General features: G+C 41.5%; 1 protein-coding gene across 1 annotated transcript in view; it reads left to right on the top strand.

Annotated features, from left to right (window-relative positions):
* Positions 1–10236, top strand: part of SCIN (scinderin) — a 136772-nt gene extending 126536 nt beyond the window's left edge. Inside the window, 4 exon segments of the mRNA XM_075587231.1 lie at positions 119–240; positions 3500–3577; positions 6473–6533; positions 8920–10236. Coding sequence (XP_075443346.1) covers positions 119–240; positions 3500–3577; positions 6473–6533; positions 8920–9053 — 395 coding nt within the window. The 3' untranslated portion in view covers positions 9054–10236.
* Positions 10237–15273: the final 5037 nt, after the last annotated feature.

Below are 15273 nucleotides of genomic sequence, written 5' to 3'. Positions count from 1 at the left end.
AGGTGAGAATGAGAAGTACACAGATAATTTGCTACAGAAAACAACAATGAGTACAGAATCGCGTTGCAATTACTTTTGTACTTTAGGCTTTTATATTAACATGGCTTCTTTTTAACAGATGCATTCTGGAGTTCCCTGGGAGGTAAAAAGCCATACCAGACGTCCACTTTACTTGAAACCCAGTTTGAACATCCCCCACCAAGGCTCTATGGCTGTTCAAATAAGACAGGAAGGTTTGTGGTGAGTGTATATGTCTTTAAAGAGCAGCTATAACGTTATAAGGCCACAATAGCTAAATAGCTCATTAATCATTCTTTTAATGGAACCTAAAACAATTTGAATATATATATTTAAAAAAGAAAATCAAAATCATACTGAACAAAAGAAACACTTTAAAGTTATTGAACAAGCTTACCTTACTACTAGATTATTTTACTGGAATAATGTAAAACTTATTTGTATCCAGTATGAGCAAACACCCGACTGCCACCCACTACAAGAGGGTTTATGGCTATAGTCTAATGCCGTGATGGACAATATGATATACTTGAAGGGCCACACATGCCTCAAAAGGGCCACACAACCTTAACCTCAGTAGCAAGTGAAAATTATCCATTTAACCAAAGAAAGAGACACCAATCAGTTACATAGCAATAAACATTTTAATTCAAGAATATCTAGAGTATTACAAGCCATTAAACACACATCTGTCATAGAAGAAGCAAACATTTTAATTCAAGGTGAACAATTGTGTGTGTGTGCGTATATGTATGTATGTGTATGTGTATGTGTGTGTGTGTGTGTGTGTGTGTGTGTGTGTGTGTGTGTGTATATATATATATATAATATATATATATATATATATATATATATATATATATATATTTATATATATATTGTAGTAGGCACGCCAAAGCAATTATTGGCATGAACTGTCAAGAGCTTGGATCATGAAACTCATATAAGTTGAAGACATATACACAAGTAACGTACTCGAATCCATGGATCAATGGGTTTGGGTAAGGTACGTGTATGTATATATGCTAGCTGGGGTCCACTGACACCAATATTCTGAAGAGTAAGAGGATTGGAGGGGGGAGAGGGTGATGCTGACAGGCATCAGATTGAGTTGTGAGACCAAACCACAACTGTGTGTGGGGGGAGTGGGGAAGGGGCAGGCGGCAGTGAGGGGTGATGTGAAAGTAGGGGGAGTAGTCGGGGTTGCCACCTCTCCGGGTTTCACCCGGAGACTCCGGGTTTGGCATCCCCTTCTCCGGGCTCCGGGTTTGTCCCTGAAATCTCCGGGTAGGCGGGTTGTTGCAGACAGGGCAGCACAGTAAAAGTGAGTTCTCATTGCTACATCACTCACAGATCCTCTGCATTTCTCACGGGACTATCTGTGTGCACTTCACTGCCTACTACATCCGGGTCACAGCCTTTTGCTCTACTGCACATGCTCACAGGTAGGGGCTCATGGGAGTTGTAGTTTTTATTAGACAAGATCGATTGGCACATAAGCAACACAGTAACATTCATAGAAACCCTGCTAGAGAACACACACCACCCCCATGTATCTTATCTCCTCTCTCCCTTCTCCACCTCTCCCTCCCCCTTCTCCCCCCCTCTCCCTTCTCCCCCCCTCTCCCTTCTACCCCCCCATCCCTTCTACCCCCCCCCTCCCTTCTCCCCCCCCTCTCCCCTCTCCCCCACCTCTCCCCTCTCCCCCCCCTCTCCCCTCTCCCCCACCTCTCCCCTCTCCCCCCCCTCTCCCCTCCTCCCCCCCCCCTCTCCCCTCTCCCCCCCCTCTCCCTTCTCCCCCCCCTCCCTTCTCCCCCCCCTCTCCCTTCTCCCCCCCCTCTCCCTTCTCCCCCCCCCCTCCCTTCTCCCCCCCCCTCTCCCTTCTCCCCCCCCTCTCCCTTCTCCCCCCCCCTCTCCCCCCCCTCTCCCTTCTCCCCCCCCCCTCTCTCCCTTCTCCCCCCCCCCTCTCCCTTCTCCCCCCCCCTCTCCCTTCTCCCCCCCCCTCTCCCTTCTCCCCCCCCCCTCTCCCTTCTCCCCCCCCTCTCCCTTCTCCCCCCCCCCTCTCCCTTCTCCCCCCCCCCTCTCCATTCTCCCCCCCCCCCCTCTCCCTTCTCCCCCCCCCTCTCCCTTCTCCCCCCCCCCCTCTCCCTTCTCCCCCCCTCTCCCTTCTCCCCCCTCTCCCTTCTCCCCCCCCTCTCCCTTCTCCCCCCCCTCTCCCTTCTCCCCCCTCTCCCTTCTCTCCCCCTCTCTCTTCTCCTCCCCCTCTCTCTCTTCTCCTCCCCCTCTCTCTCTCTTCTCCCCCGTCTCTCTCTCTTCCCCCCCTCTCTCTCTTTACAGTAAAGCTGCTTCAGTTCCTCCCTTTTGATAGCAATGAGGTAACCTTGTCTTTGTTAAATTAACTCAAGTAAAGTTAACTGAGGTAAACATTGTAATACATTAATATTGATCAGTGACGACTGTTTGCAACAATTGTCATCAGCGTTAGTTATAAATAATAGAAATGATGTAAGGTATAATTCCATATACCATTAACGCAGCAATAGTGCCAGCAATAGCAGTCTCCCGCCATCTCCCCCTGCAACTACTCTCAATATGGCTCCGCGGCGTGAAATGCGCTGCGTTGCCATGCCAACGGGAACGTCACGTGACGTAACAGCATCACGTGATGCTCGTTGCCAAGACAATGAGATGCCACATGATGTCACGACGTCATGCGGTGCCACGTTGTCATGGCGACTTGACGCCGCGTGTCGTTACATAGCATCCCGTTGTCATGGCAACACAGTGCCATTTTAAAAAAAAAATCTCCGGGTTGACCGTCAGTCGAAGGTGGCAACCCTGGGAGTAGTGAGGGCGTGATGTACTTTCCTTACCAAGGTTTTCTGCATGGATAATTCAAAGCTGTAGAAGACATGATGGACATGCAGTTGTTAAGGTGCCTTTATAATATATGGGGGTTTTATTTTTTCTACTAAAATGGGCCTTTGGTGAGTAGAGCTACTCTTGCCTTGCATAACAACATCCTAAAGTTGGTTCAACCCTCTGTTTGGTTTGCATGCTTGTTTTGTCTCTGTCTGTAGCCCGCCCCCGCTGCCTGCAGCCTCCTGCCTCGACAGGATGAAAGAAGGAAGGGTAGAAGGGACCGGCAAAGAGGAGATCGGGGGCCACGGAAAGCCTCTGTGGGCCGCCTGTTGCCCACCACTGGTCTATGCACTTGTTAATAATGTTCATGCTACAGTACATCATCCATATCACAATTGTCAGTATAATTAGCTATGTATATGTGGACGTGTTTTCTAAAGCATTTAATTGGTGTGAACATTGTGCATGACATATTTTCTTTTTGGAATTGCTAAAAATGTTTCATGGTAACATGAAGAGTTGAACAGTCCATTCATACTATTGCATACGGGCAGAATATCATTTTTTTTTTGGAAATGTTTCTTACCTATTGACTAAATGTTACACTTTAAACAAACAGATTGAGGAGGTCCCAGGAGAATTTACACAAGACGATTTAGCAGAAGATGATGTCATGTTGCTGGATACTTGGGAACAGGTAAATTTCTGAAAATAACATTATTGTTGTATTCTTGGAATGAAGGTAACAATAATGTTGTGTAAGTTTAGATGCTTTCTTTTTTTTAAAGTTATGCTTTCATTTTAATGGTCAAATATATAGGGCCATATTTACTAAGCAGTACTATAAGACTGTATGACACCTTTTGGCCCATTCACAGCTTAGAATATATAAGCCATAGTTTACACTAACCACAGTGTTTACAACTACTGGCATACAGTATATGGTGTTTCTATCTTATGTTAGCCTGTGCTTTCTAGACTTCTGGGGAGTTCATTTGATCAGGAAACAAAATAACATGACATAATTAAATGGACAAACACTAAGGCCGCATCCATGCTGATTGTGAGCTGCGCGATCAAAAGAATGTAAATGAATTGTAGCGTCCATACTGAGCGCGCTCGTGAGCGTGGGGAAGAGCAATGTGTGTGAAGACTAATTTTGGTTTTTCTTAGTGAATACTGTTTTTACACAAATTTCACAAATTTCCTAGCGTTCGGTAGGAACATGCCAACCCAATCGATAATGCAATGAATTTATCGAAGTTTAGTGAGTGGCCCCTAAAGGTTTAATGCTCTCATTAAAGTTACTTCTAACAATCCATGATAAGCTCAGCTATTTTTATTTAAGTGGGCAATGAAATATGCAACTCTATGATTTCATTTTGGTCTACATTGCTTTAGAGACTGGGACTTTTTCTGTGGAATAATGAAAGCAACAAAAAACAGAACAGGTTAGAAAAAAATAAGTAGTTCTAGTAGGATTTACTCCTCACTCTAACTTTTCAAAGTACATAAAAAAAGAAGCAATTAATAACAGGTAAGTATTGCACTCGCATTGAGAAAGCCCTGCAATTAGGGTTGTACAGACATAGAACCATGAGGACAGCTAGAGCAGCAATCCAGTATCCACTCTGAGGCTAAGTCCCCGGTGGTGACCGAGGCGCGCGCAGCGGTGTGCGTGACGCACACCAGACACTAACCTCAATCAGACAGGCCCCAGTGTGTTCTCGCGTGTTGACTCACAAAGTGCGGTGGCGTGTCAGCCAGCAGGGGAGACAATAAATTTGTCTTCCCATGTGGCGACGCGGTCACGTGGTGTGCTGGGAGCCAATAGCAGGCCAGATAATTTGGAGCAATGGCAGCGTAGTTAGTGTAGACCAATGGCAATGTAGCATTTAGCCTTTTGGCCACGCCTCCCATTGCTCCCTACAGACTGCAGATCGCGGTTTAAAGCTGTGCACCCACCACCGGGACACCAGGCGCCCGTGCAGCAGCCAACACCGGTGCCGTAGCCCGAGGATGCCAATGCATGCTGCAAAGTTTCCAGAAGTTTTCGGTGTGGCGCACCTACATCACCAAGCCACGCCTTATATTAAAACCACTGTGCAGCCATTGCCGTCTGTCACACAATCAAGTACACAAGGGAGATAATAGTGAACAATCCTTTCCAGACAAACTTTGCTGTAAAATACCCCTTCATTGGGATCGAGGCTAGCAAGACCCAATTGAGTTTACAATATCTACTCAATATAAATATATAATAATGCTGTAAAATATACAATAACACAGTAAAATTAAATGTTGTAATTTTCTTTATCAATTTGTCGTCGTATATTTTATTTGTCAATTAGTATCAATTATGGATAACAGTTATGGGTACATAACCTCAATTGGCTCTAGCTGTCCCTTATCCCATCATCAGTTGGGGCTAGCTATCCCTCATCCCCCTAATAAAGTGGTATTTCACTGCAAAATACGTTGTGAAAGCATAGTTTCGCTGATATCTCCCTTGTGGACCTGATCGTGCGGCACACAGCAGCAGCGCACATTGGGATTTCTCGGAGGTGTGGCTTGTTGGTACCCGGCCTCTTACCTTCTCCTGCTCCTCATCTCCGTTATGGGGACATGTCATCATAAGAAGATGCCACCAGAGATGAGGAGAAGGTAAGAGAAAAAAATGCCGGCATGTAGCATAACAAAAGAAAAACTCTGAACCTATGTATTTTATGGGCTTAAGTACCTTTTCCTTGTATTTTATGTATGGGTTTTCTGTATTGTTGTTTTTTTTCCCCTTGTTATATTTGTCTTTATTCTCAGTCACTTTCCTTTACTTTTTTCATTATTTATATAGATAATTTTTCTTTACATACAAATATATTCATACATTCACTTTGTTTAATTCATTATTCACTTTTAGAGTGATATATATATATATATATATATATATATATATATATATATATATATATATATGTATATATATATATATATATATATATATATATATATATGTATATGTATATGTATATGTATATGTATATGTATATATATATATATCACCACAATTATTAAGGTTATGGTGGGTACAAAAAGTGACAAAAACCCTCCACAGTAAAGCATAAAGCAACTGTAAATATTACTGTATGTTCATTTGCATGTCTTAGACAGGTCTGCAACCCTGTCTTTCCCCATTATCGCCCAGCAAGGGATTCTGGGAAATGACATGCAAATGAGCACTCAGTGCCACCTTTTGTCTCAAGCTCGTATTACACAAGCAAATCCTCAAGCCAATGCATGCTGTTTTAAACACAGCTTTTAGACAGAGGCTGGGATGAGATGCAAAGCCATTAAACCACTCACAGACATGTTTCAACCTTGATGGGTATCATCAGTGTGAGGTTGGTTGTAATGGCTAAGCTGGTATATATATATATACACCAGTGATTGAGCCACCTGTGCTGAAGCCGGGATATCCTGAGAACCTGACCTGTTGGGGAGTCTTTAGAAACCCTGCAGTAAGCAGTAACTACCCAGGAGACACTTAAGAGTGCCCAATGGCTCAATGCTTTAACTTGATTTGTTTTACCTTTAGTTATTCCTATGGATTGGAAAAGAGGCAAATGAAGTGGAGAAAAAAGAATCTTTGAAATCAGGTATGAAAATAATGTTGTAAAAATTAAAATCCATGCAAATGTAAATGTGTTATTCTGACATATTTAACTTATTTTTTAATGATTAAATGGTAGAATCTAATGATATAGCATTAATGCATGTACTGTTGTTTTAATCCCTTTACTGCCAAATAGGTTTCACATAGGTTCAGATAAAAATATTTGCCTAGATACTTTTATTTCCCAACAACTTCATGAAATGGTGATTTTTTTTTTAAGGTATTTAAAAATTCTGTAATTCAGTATAAATATGTTCATGGAAATGTCACTAACACTATTAAAGTACTTTTTTTCATTTTAACTAATAATCAAGTTGTGAGCACTCAGCCTGGGAAACCAAAGGAATTGAGTTGCTTTTAAGTAGCGTCAAGATTTAACGTCTACAAAGTTTACTTATATACAAGTAGCTAGTTACCAGTGATTTGATTATCATTTTTATTTGCAAACTTAATTTATAAGTGAAAAAAATCAGAATTAGTCTTTTGAATAATATGTTAAATATTAAAACCTTAAGAATGTGAGTATTTATAACCTTTACCAAATGTGTTTTTATAATATAAACAATGGGACAACAAAACGCCAAACACCATCAAACTGCAGCTTATGGCAACATAATACTATTACTCTTTATTTGGTATGAATTGGCTGCAACAAAAGTCGTTTCTTAAACACTTTCGAAGAGGAAAATATTTTGATGCTTCTGTTGTAATGGCTTAAAGTTCAACTATTTGCAATGATGTAATTTAACCTTTTGCATGCCGCAGGGGCCAGAGTGCCGCGGCACTTGCGTTCACGTGATCTCTCCATCACTGATGATGGAATGGAAAGGGAGTAGTCATCACCCTTCTGTCCGCCATCATTGCACTTCATGCGCCCCACGCCACACGATCTCCCCTTGAGAGTATTTTTTTTTTCACATAGCTACTACATCCTGGTGCCAGAACCTATGACATAGTAGCTACATTTTGGAGAACGTAAAGGGTTAATCTACCTCATCATAAAGGTGCTCTAAATATAAGGAGAATAAATGTAAGGTTTTTTAAAAATAAAAAAATGCCTAATTTTAAAAGTGAGCTCAATGTTATCCACTTAAAATTAGATTAACAGGCTTATTTTTATTTTCCTACAGTAGGTGCTTTTATCAAATGTTCATTTTTATTTTAAAAGGACAAAAGTCTGGCGTAGAGTGTTTCCATAGCAGCCTCTGTCTATTCTGATTGCAGCACCATGCAAGGCCTCATACAGTATACAGTATCTATTTATCATGAAGACTTCAAAGAGATTTATCAGCGAAACAGATCTTCTGTCTACAGATGTAGCAAGATTTACTGTTCTTGCGACCGCAGGAAAAAATGTCAAAAACAGCAAGTTTTGTGGTCCGTATAGATTAACGCTGCGGGGGTGCATGCTTTTAAATTGGACCCCCACAGCATTAATCCTTTCGCTTGAATGGGCCATCTACTGGGATAAAATACCAGTACTCACCTTTTTAGATGAGCTGCGCAGCCGTGTCCCTGCAGAACTGAAGGTAAGATGCAGGACGGTACTGTACTTCCCCCTGGATGATGTAGATGACCTTAAATGGGTCTCTACATCAGTAGGTGGAGGATATATGGCCATATTTGCAGACAGAGAGATAGCTGCACAGCTCACCTGAAATGTTAGTACCGATATTCTCCCAGCAGATGGCCCAAAAGGATTAACGCTGCAGGGTCCCATTCAGAAGCATGAAACCTCACATAATTAACCCTCCGGGTCAGCTTACAATCCTCGGGCCACTCGAGCTGTAGCCACAGTGCAGCCGCACGGAGCAGTGACAATAACGGCACCGAGAACAGTAAGTCTGGCGGCATCTGTAGCTTTTCTGATCTGGCTCGTTGATGTCTAGTGAAGTTACAGTGAGAGGGGCCTAGCAGCCATATTCACTTTGGTTGTCGGCTCAATTTTGATGAATAAAAACCAAAATAGGGTAGAGTATAGTAAAACAAATATTTCAAAAATAAATGTGCACATTTAACAAATATCAACAGACCTACTTTTTCTTTGTATGGCGTGAAACAAAAATCCAATTCAAGAACAGAATGTCCTACTTTGGATTGTTCAAGTTTTATTTAGCTTATATTCTTATTTTGCAATTTGCTATCAAACTCCATGAATCCTCCTGTTTGTAAAGGACATTTTCAAAGTACCTATAACAATAAGACAATTCAGCTGCACACATCTTACACCACTCTTTCATTTTTTTACATTAGTTTTCTAGCAATTTTTTGTTTGGTGTTGCATGGTTTCTTTTGTTTCATTGATTTACTTTTACATTGAGTACAAGGAGGAATATTAAAAGTAATTTTGCGTGGTTGTTTACTTTCAGCCAAACAGTATATCGAGACTGACCCTTCAGGAAGAGATAAAGGCATTCCCATTGGCACAGTGAAACAAGGACATGAGCCTGCAACTTTCACTGGTTGGTTTTTGGCCTGGGACTCCAAGAAATGGCAGAATTGAGAGATATTAAAGGCTTCTATAGAAGAAAAAGAAACCAATGCTCTTAAAACCATCCTTTGCCAATGCTAAATACATGCATATTATTTGTTACCTGCCTTTTTTATGACAATTGTTCGCTTTCACATAATATAACCTTTTTTTATTCAGCTACAAGACAGAATTAATGTGATACAGGATGCCCTAAGAATGTAAATTAATTCTCATTTGTTTTATCTTGTATACTGCTTTTCATTCTCCATAGAGTCCTGAAGTGCATCTTATTAAGGAGCTAATGCTATATGGGCCGAAGCGGTTGAATGGACCATTCATGGCTGAAATTGTTCATTGACTTTTTAATGAGGAATTTTGGTCGAAAACGGCTTCAGTGCATATAGAATAAGCCCCTACGCTAGCTCTACTTTCTACTGTCAAAGATATTATGCCTTAGAATACTTGGCTCTTATAATGTATGTAAATAAACTTACCCACTCAGGTCTTTTAAACCTTGTCACATGTAAAATGATTCTCAAAAGACAGACATTTAAAAATGTCTAAATTTTATCCCTGGCATTTTGTTGGCATATTTTTTATTTATATTGATATGATTATCTGCTATCTGTAATAATGTCACATATTTTCTGGTAAATGTGAGTTTATTTGTAGAGTCTAATATGGTCATTGCCTTTGGTAGGATTTCTTGTTGCACAGGGTAAAACATGTTAGGGCATCACAACTGTAAATAAACAGAGTTTTTTTCTTCGTGGTAGTTGGTTAACTAGGTTCATGTGGGGGCAGTATGTGCAGGTAACTGGAAAAATTCATTTGCACTATTTACGTGGAAAAAGCCATTTGGAAAATTAGATGACCTTTACTCTAATACAGTATCTTAAATATGTTAGATTTACTTCACTATCAAGTTGGTATTTGAAATGATGAATCAGGCCCTATTCGTGCGCCAATGAAAAACTGTAATTTTATATAATGTGCTTTGTTTTTTAATATATACGCTATTACAGTACCACAAAATATATTGTTCACATCTTTGAAAAACGATTTGTCTTTCAAGATTTTTGTGATTTTTTTTTGTTTATAATGCTTGCCATTTTAATGTTACATTAAATCAATTTTTGTAAAATTTTTCCATAAGTATTAGATTTTTCCAAAAAAAACGTTTCATTCATTAAAAATCTGTCTGCTTCTAAAATGAAGATGTTTTTCTAATTATTTTTTTGTTTGAATAATTATGAACAATCTAGTATACTACATATCTATAAATGTCAGCACAAATAACATTTCTGATCACATTGCGTAACGATTCCTCTGATACCTTGCCCATACCCAATTCAAAGCCCAACGGCACAGGTGTGGCTCGTGACTAGAGATGAGCCAAAAAAAATGATGGATCTGGAGCCGCCTCGATCAGCCGGTTCCTTTGATCCACGGGTCAGTCTCAAATACTTCTGATTTTTTCTGCTATCACAGACAACCCACATGGATTGTTATTATTCCACACTCAGATTAAATCTGAGGAGGGAAAGAGAGAATTTTTTAACAATATGCTATGCGGATTTCGGATTCAATATGGAATTGGAGTTTGAAGTTTTACAAATCCACCTGGATTGTATCTAATGGTGGATTCAAATGAATCTGCACAGTGTTTTTTAGTACCCAATCCGCAAACGGATTTTGGGGTGTGGGGGATGGATGGATTTGGTCAAACCAATCTGCGGAATTCCGGGGAATGGATTTGGACTGGTTCGCCCATCACTACTCATCACTACCTCCTGCTATCCACATTGGGAAAGCAGATCGATACCATCCAGCCATGTTAAAGAGTGTCACCAAACTTGTCAAACCTCAGAAATATCTTCAGGCCCCAGGCTGGCAAGCAATCAAGGACAAACAGCTGTGTAGTATAATTCGATAGAAGCGTTAAATATATATTCCTAAATTTTGTGTCCACTGTTTATTATATATAAACAGCACTGGATACACTGTATGCTGGGGATAATGGTGAAAGACCGGGTTGCAGATCTGCCTAGGACATGTGAATGTGCTCACAAGTGATCTTTTTATTTGCTATATGCAAAACGGTGGAGGTTTCTTGTTGCCTTTTTCACCCACCATAACTTAAAATGTGATGGTAAACCCTACAGTCTTGAAAATGCAAAGCCAGCAGTACAACCAACTTCACACTGATGATACCCATTAAGGTTGAAACATGTCTGTGAATTGTTTCGCTGGCTTTGCATCTGATTCCCATGCTGTGCTTTAAAGCTGTGTCAACAGCGAGCATTAGCTTATATGGGCTCCATGTAATAATGGTTTTTCAGACAAAAGGTGACATGGTGTGCTCATTTGCATGTAATTTCCCAGAATCCCTTGCTGCAGTGGAAGCACTGTATGCTGGGGATAATGGTGAAAGGCAGTGTTGCAGACCTGCCTAAGACATGTGAATGTGCTCACAATTGATCTTTTTATTTGCTATATGCAATACGGTGGAGATTTCTTGTTGCCTTTTTCACCCACCATAACTTAAAACGTGATGGTACAACATTACAGTGGTATGTAGCTAACACCCTCTACACATAATGGTGCATGTATCAGAGCAACATACACAAAATACAGAAAGTGAATATAAAAATACAAAAGAAAAATAGAGTAAAACTGCACATACACCAATATAAGTGTATAGCAAAGTGTCAAGAGTATATGTAAATAGTCCACAAAATTAAATATATCCCTGCTGGAAAAAAATTGAAATAAAAAAAAATATATATATAGCCATGTCTGGTTTTGGCTACTATTCTACACTGCCGAACATGTAAATTCTTGTAGCAGTGCAGGCAGTGTTAGGCCTAATCTGGGTTTTCCCCTGCAGTGAGCTGCTCCCTTGAGTGACAGGGGGCAGGACAAGGCCTGTGTTCTGCCAATCCTGGGCTTGGACCCTCCCCAAGGGTACTTAAGAGGCTGCACTTCCTAAATTTTGCCAGTGTTGTCTCTCCCCTGACAGTCCCACAGAAGAGTGTGGGCAGGGCTCTGGCCACCTTCGATCCCCTCCCTTAGGGGAGTGGGAGTGAGGACTATACCTCATGCTCCATCAGGGAGTAGGAGAAGAGCAAGGACCGAACTTTGGGGCCCATGCCTGGGGGGTGAGTACAGGGACCATCACAAGGCTGGAACCAATTGTATGCAGTGTATGCTGATTATTGCTGTTGGACAAATAAAGCTGTTCCTGTGTTATAAAATATACTCCTGTCTGAGTCTGCAATCTATCAGGGTTCTCCTGCAGGGATTGCCTCCAGCACTCCTGGAGCCTGCAAGAGATGAAGGCGTTGAACCAAGAGTGAGAAAGGACCAGCTATCACCCCAAAAACCTGTCCTGTCTTCCCTAATACCATTTGCTGAACCTCAGAGCTTCTGTGAACCAGCAGGTACCCAGCACTACACACCTGGTAACGGGAATCTCCCAGAGGGTGGGGGAAACACTGTTACATTTGGAGGCGCTGCTGAGATCATCATGACAGGCTTTTACAGCGAAAGGTACGCTTTCAAGCTGAGTACTAAAGAAGGATGGGGGGCCAGTTGTAGTGTTATGGGGAATCTTGTTTAGCATAGCAAGGGACCACTTTCCCCACCAGGGATCTGCAGCCTGCGCTGTACCTAATGAGGTAAACTGTGCTGAAGCAACCTGCTATTGTTCAAGTTTGTGTCACTGAGGACTGATGTTTAGGACGCCTGGAAGTGGTGTGTTGCTTGCCTGGGCCCCAGAATCCTTTGGAAAGGGAGTACAGTGGCAGGGCCAGAAGGGGTGGCGTTAAGGTATTGATGAGTCATGTTCGAGGGAGGGGAGTCTTGAAAGTCAGGATCGCCAGAACCTCTGTTTGAAGACGTATCACAATTATTATTAGCACAGGGAGCTGCAGTGTACTCAGATTGAACTGTCAACGTGTGCAGTGTACTGGAGGGGGGGGGGGTGCCTAACCAGGGGTATCTTTCCTGCCTCAGACCATCTGCAGCATGAAGAGAGCAGTTTCCCACCAAAAACAGGAGGACCGCGTGGAAAAGTTTCAAAAGTTGCAAGATTTTCCTTGCAAAATTGTGCAGGGCTTGGCGCGAAGAGTGTGCATAGGGCTCTGGCCACCTTCTATCCCCTCACTTACGGGAGTGGGAGTGAGGACTATCAGGGAGTAGGTGAAGAGCAAGGACTGACCTTTGAGGCCCATGCCTGGGGGTTGAGTCCAGGGACCATCACAAGGCTAGAACCAAGTGTATGCAGTGTATACAGTGTACGCTGATTGAGTGACAAATAAAGCTGTTCCTGTGTTATAAAATATACTCCTGCCTGAGTCTGCAATCTATCAGTGGGAGTATAAGAGGGTTCTCCTTCAGGGATTGCCTGCAGCACTCCTGGAGCCTGCAAGAGATGGAGGCGCTGAACCAAGAGTGAAAAAGAACCAGCTATCACCCCAAAAGCCTGCTTCTTCACCAATACCATCGGCGGAACCTCAGAGCTTCTGTGAACCAGCAGGTACCCAGCACTACACACCTGGTAACAGTGGAATCTCCCAGAAGGTGGGGGAAACACCATTACACATATATGAAATAATATCATAAAAAGTCCATGTGTCCATAAAAACAGATACAAAAGTAATAGTTGATGCAAATGCATCCTAGTTGTTAAGTTGATGCCACTTCTAAGAAGGAAGTCCTCTATTTCCTGATTTGTGTAATCATGGCTCTAGCGAAGAAGTGGAAACAAAAATACACACTTAAATTGGACTAAAGGTATTACAGTTTATTTGACGTCATAAAAACATAAAAAATAGTAAAAAATGCTATAGGTTATAATAGAACTATAGCTTATCTGCTTGAGATGCAGGTCCTCTGCGGGCCTATAGAGGACTGCGTGTCTCCTGACTTCTAGTAGTATAAGTGGTGCTGTTGCGACCGCTTCATATGTGACTACGGGTTCTTACACCGGACAAACTTAGATCCTACGCTTTTCGCAACTCATGGTCACTTTGTCAAGGATTGGAAAGTCTACGAAACAACTGCTGTATTTAAAAGGGGAATGGACTCCCGTAATTCATTTACTTGGATAATTGGACACTGGGGTGTTTAATCAGTGTTGTGCTCATATGAACAACTGATTTACAATACACTTTAAAATTGAACACAATAAATAGGATAGAGTATAGTGAAATAGACAGCAGCTCTGTTGTGGCTCTCCTTGCCCCACAGGCCATATCTTTACCACCTGGCCCATACCCTTTTCTCCTCCCACTCCTGTACTTAACCACCCCCCCCCCCCCAGCCACATAACTATAACCCACAGGCACATAACTATAACACCCCTCTCCAGTACAATGAGAATGTACATTCATAATCATGAAAGTTAATTGTGGGGGAGGGACACAAGGCTGAAGGTTCACCTGGGGCACCTAATACCTGGCCCTGTTAAGAACAGTTAAAAGTACATTATCCATGGAGACTAATGGCAGATACAAAGATATTTTTAAGGAAAGGTTGTCCATGTTTTAGAGAGGAAAGTTATACAGGGCTGTACCAAATAACTAAACATGGAAAGGATGTTGATTCAGGGAGGTATCTGATTACAGGGAGTGAGCAGAGCGCCGACACCGTGGACACAGAGTGGTCAAAAACGCCTTTTTATTCAGTGGAGCATGTGAGTTTGTATGGGCTCACTGCTCATTCTGTGTGAATTTTTATAAACTGTTCTGTACTATATATCTCTTTTCTGTTTCATGACCCTGGGGAGTTCCTGATCTATTATACCATCCTGCAAATCAGATCCAACCTGATTATATTTCCCAATATTTCCTCCAAGTGAGTGGACATTTATTCTGACACTACACAGTGTATTTCACTTGTACTTTATTATATTCCATTGCGCGTAGGGAGTTCTTGCTGTGTACATTTTACCAACCTATTTTATTGATCAATTTTACTGCAATCATTTTCAGTTTTAAACTATGACATACAATTGTTACTAGGTTTAATAATTAAAACAGCTTACACATATATTCAGTAATCATAAGCATGCTGCAACATTTGTTGTCCACTAGGGGACACCTGAAATCTAAACATTGAACAGGCTTTGTCAATGCAAGGGCATGCAACGCAGTCTACTGTATGGCACATAACAGGGTCAAGTGGCATTAAAGAAAATGTGTACAAATATTTTGGTACATTATACTTTTTTTTTTAAATAAAATGT

The sequence above is a fragment of the Ascaphus truei genome, chromosome 2 (assembly GCF_040206685.1).
Source record: "Ascaphus truei isolate aAscTru1 chromosome 2, aAscTru1.hap1, whole genome shotgun sequence".
NCBI lineage: Eukaryota > Metazoa > Chordata > Amphibia > Anura > Ascaphidae > Ascaphus > Ascaphus truei.
This window is presented reverse-complemented; position numbering and strand designations above follow the sequence as displayed.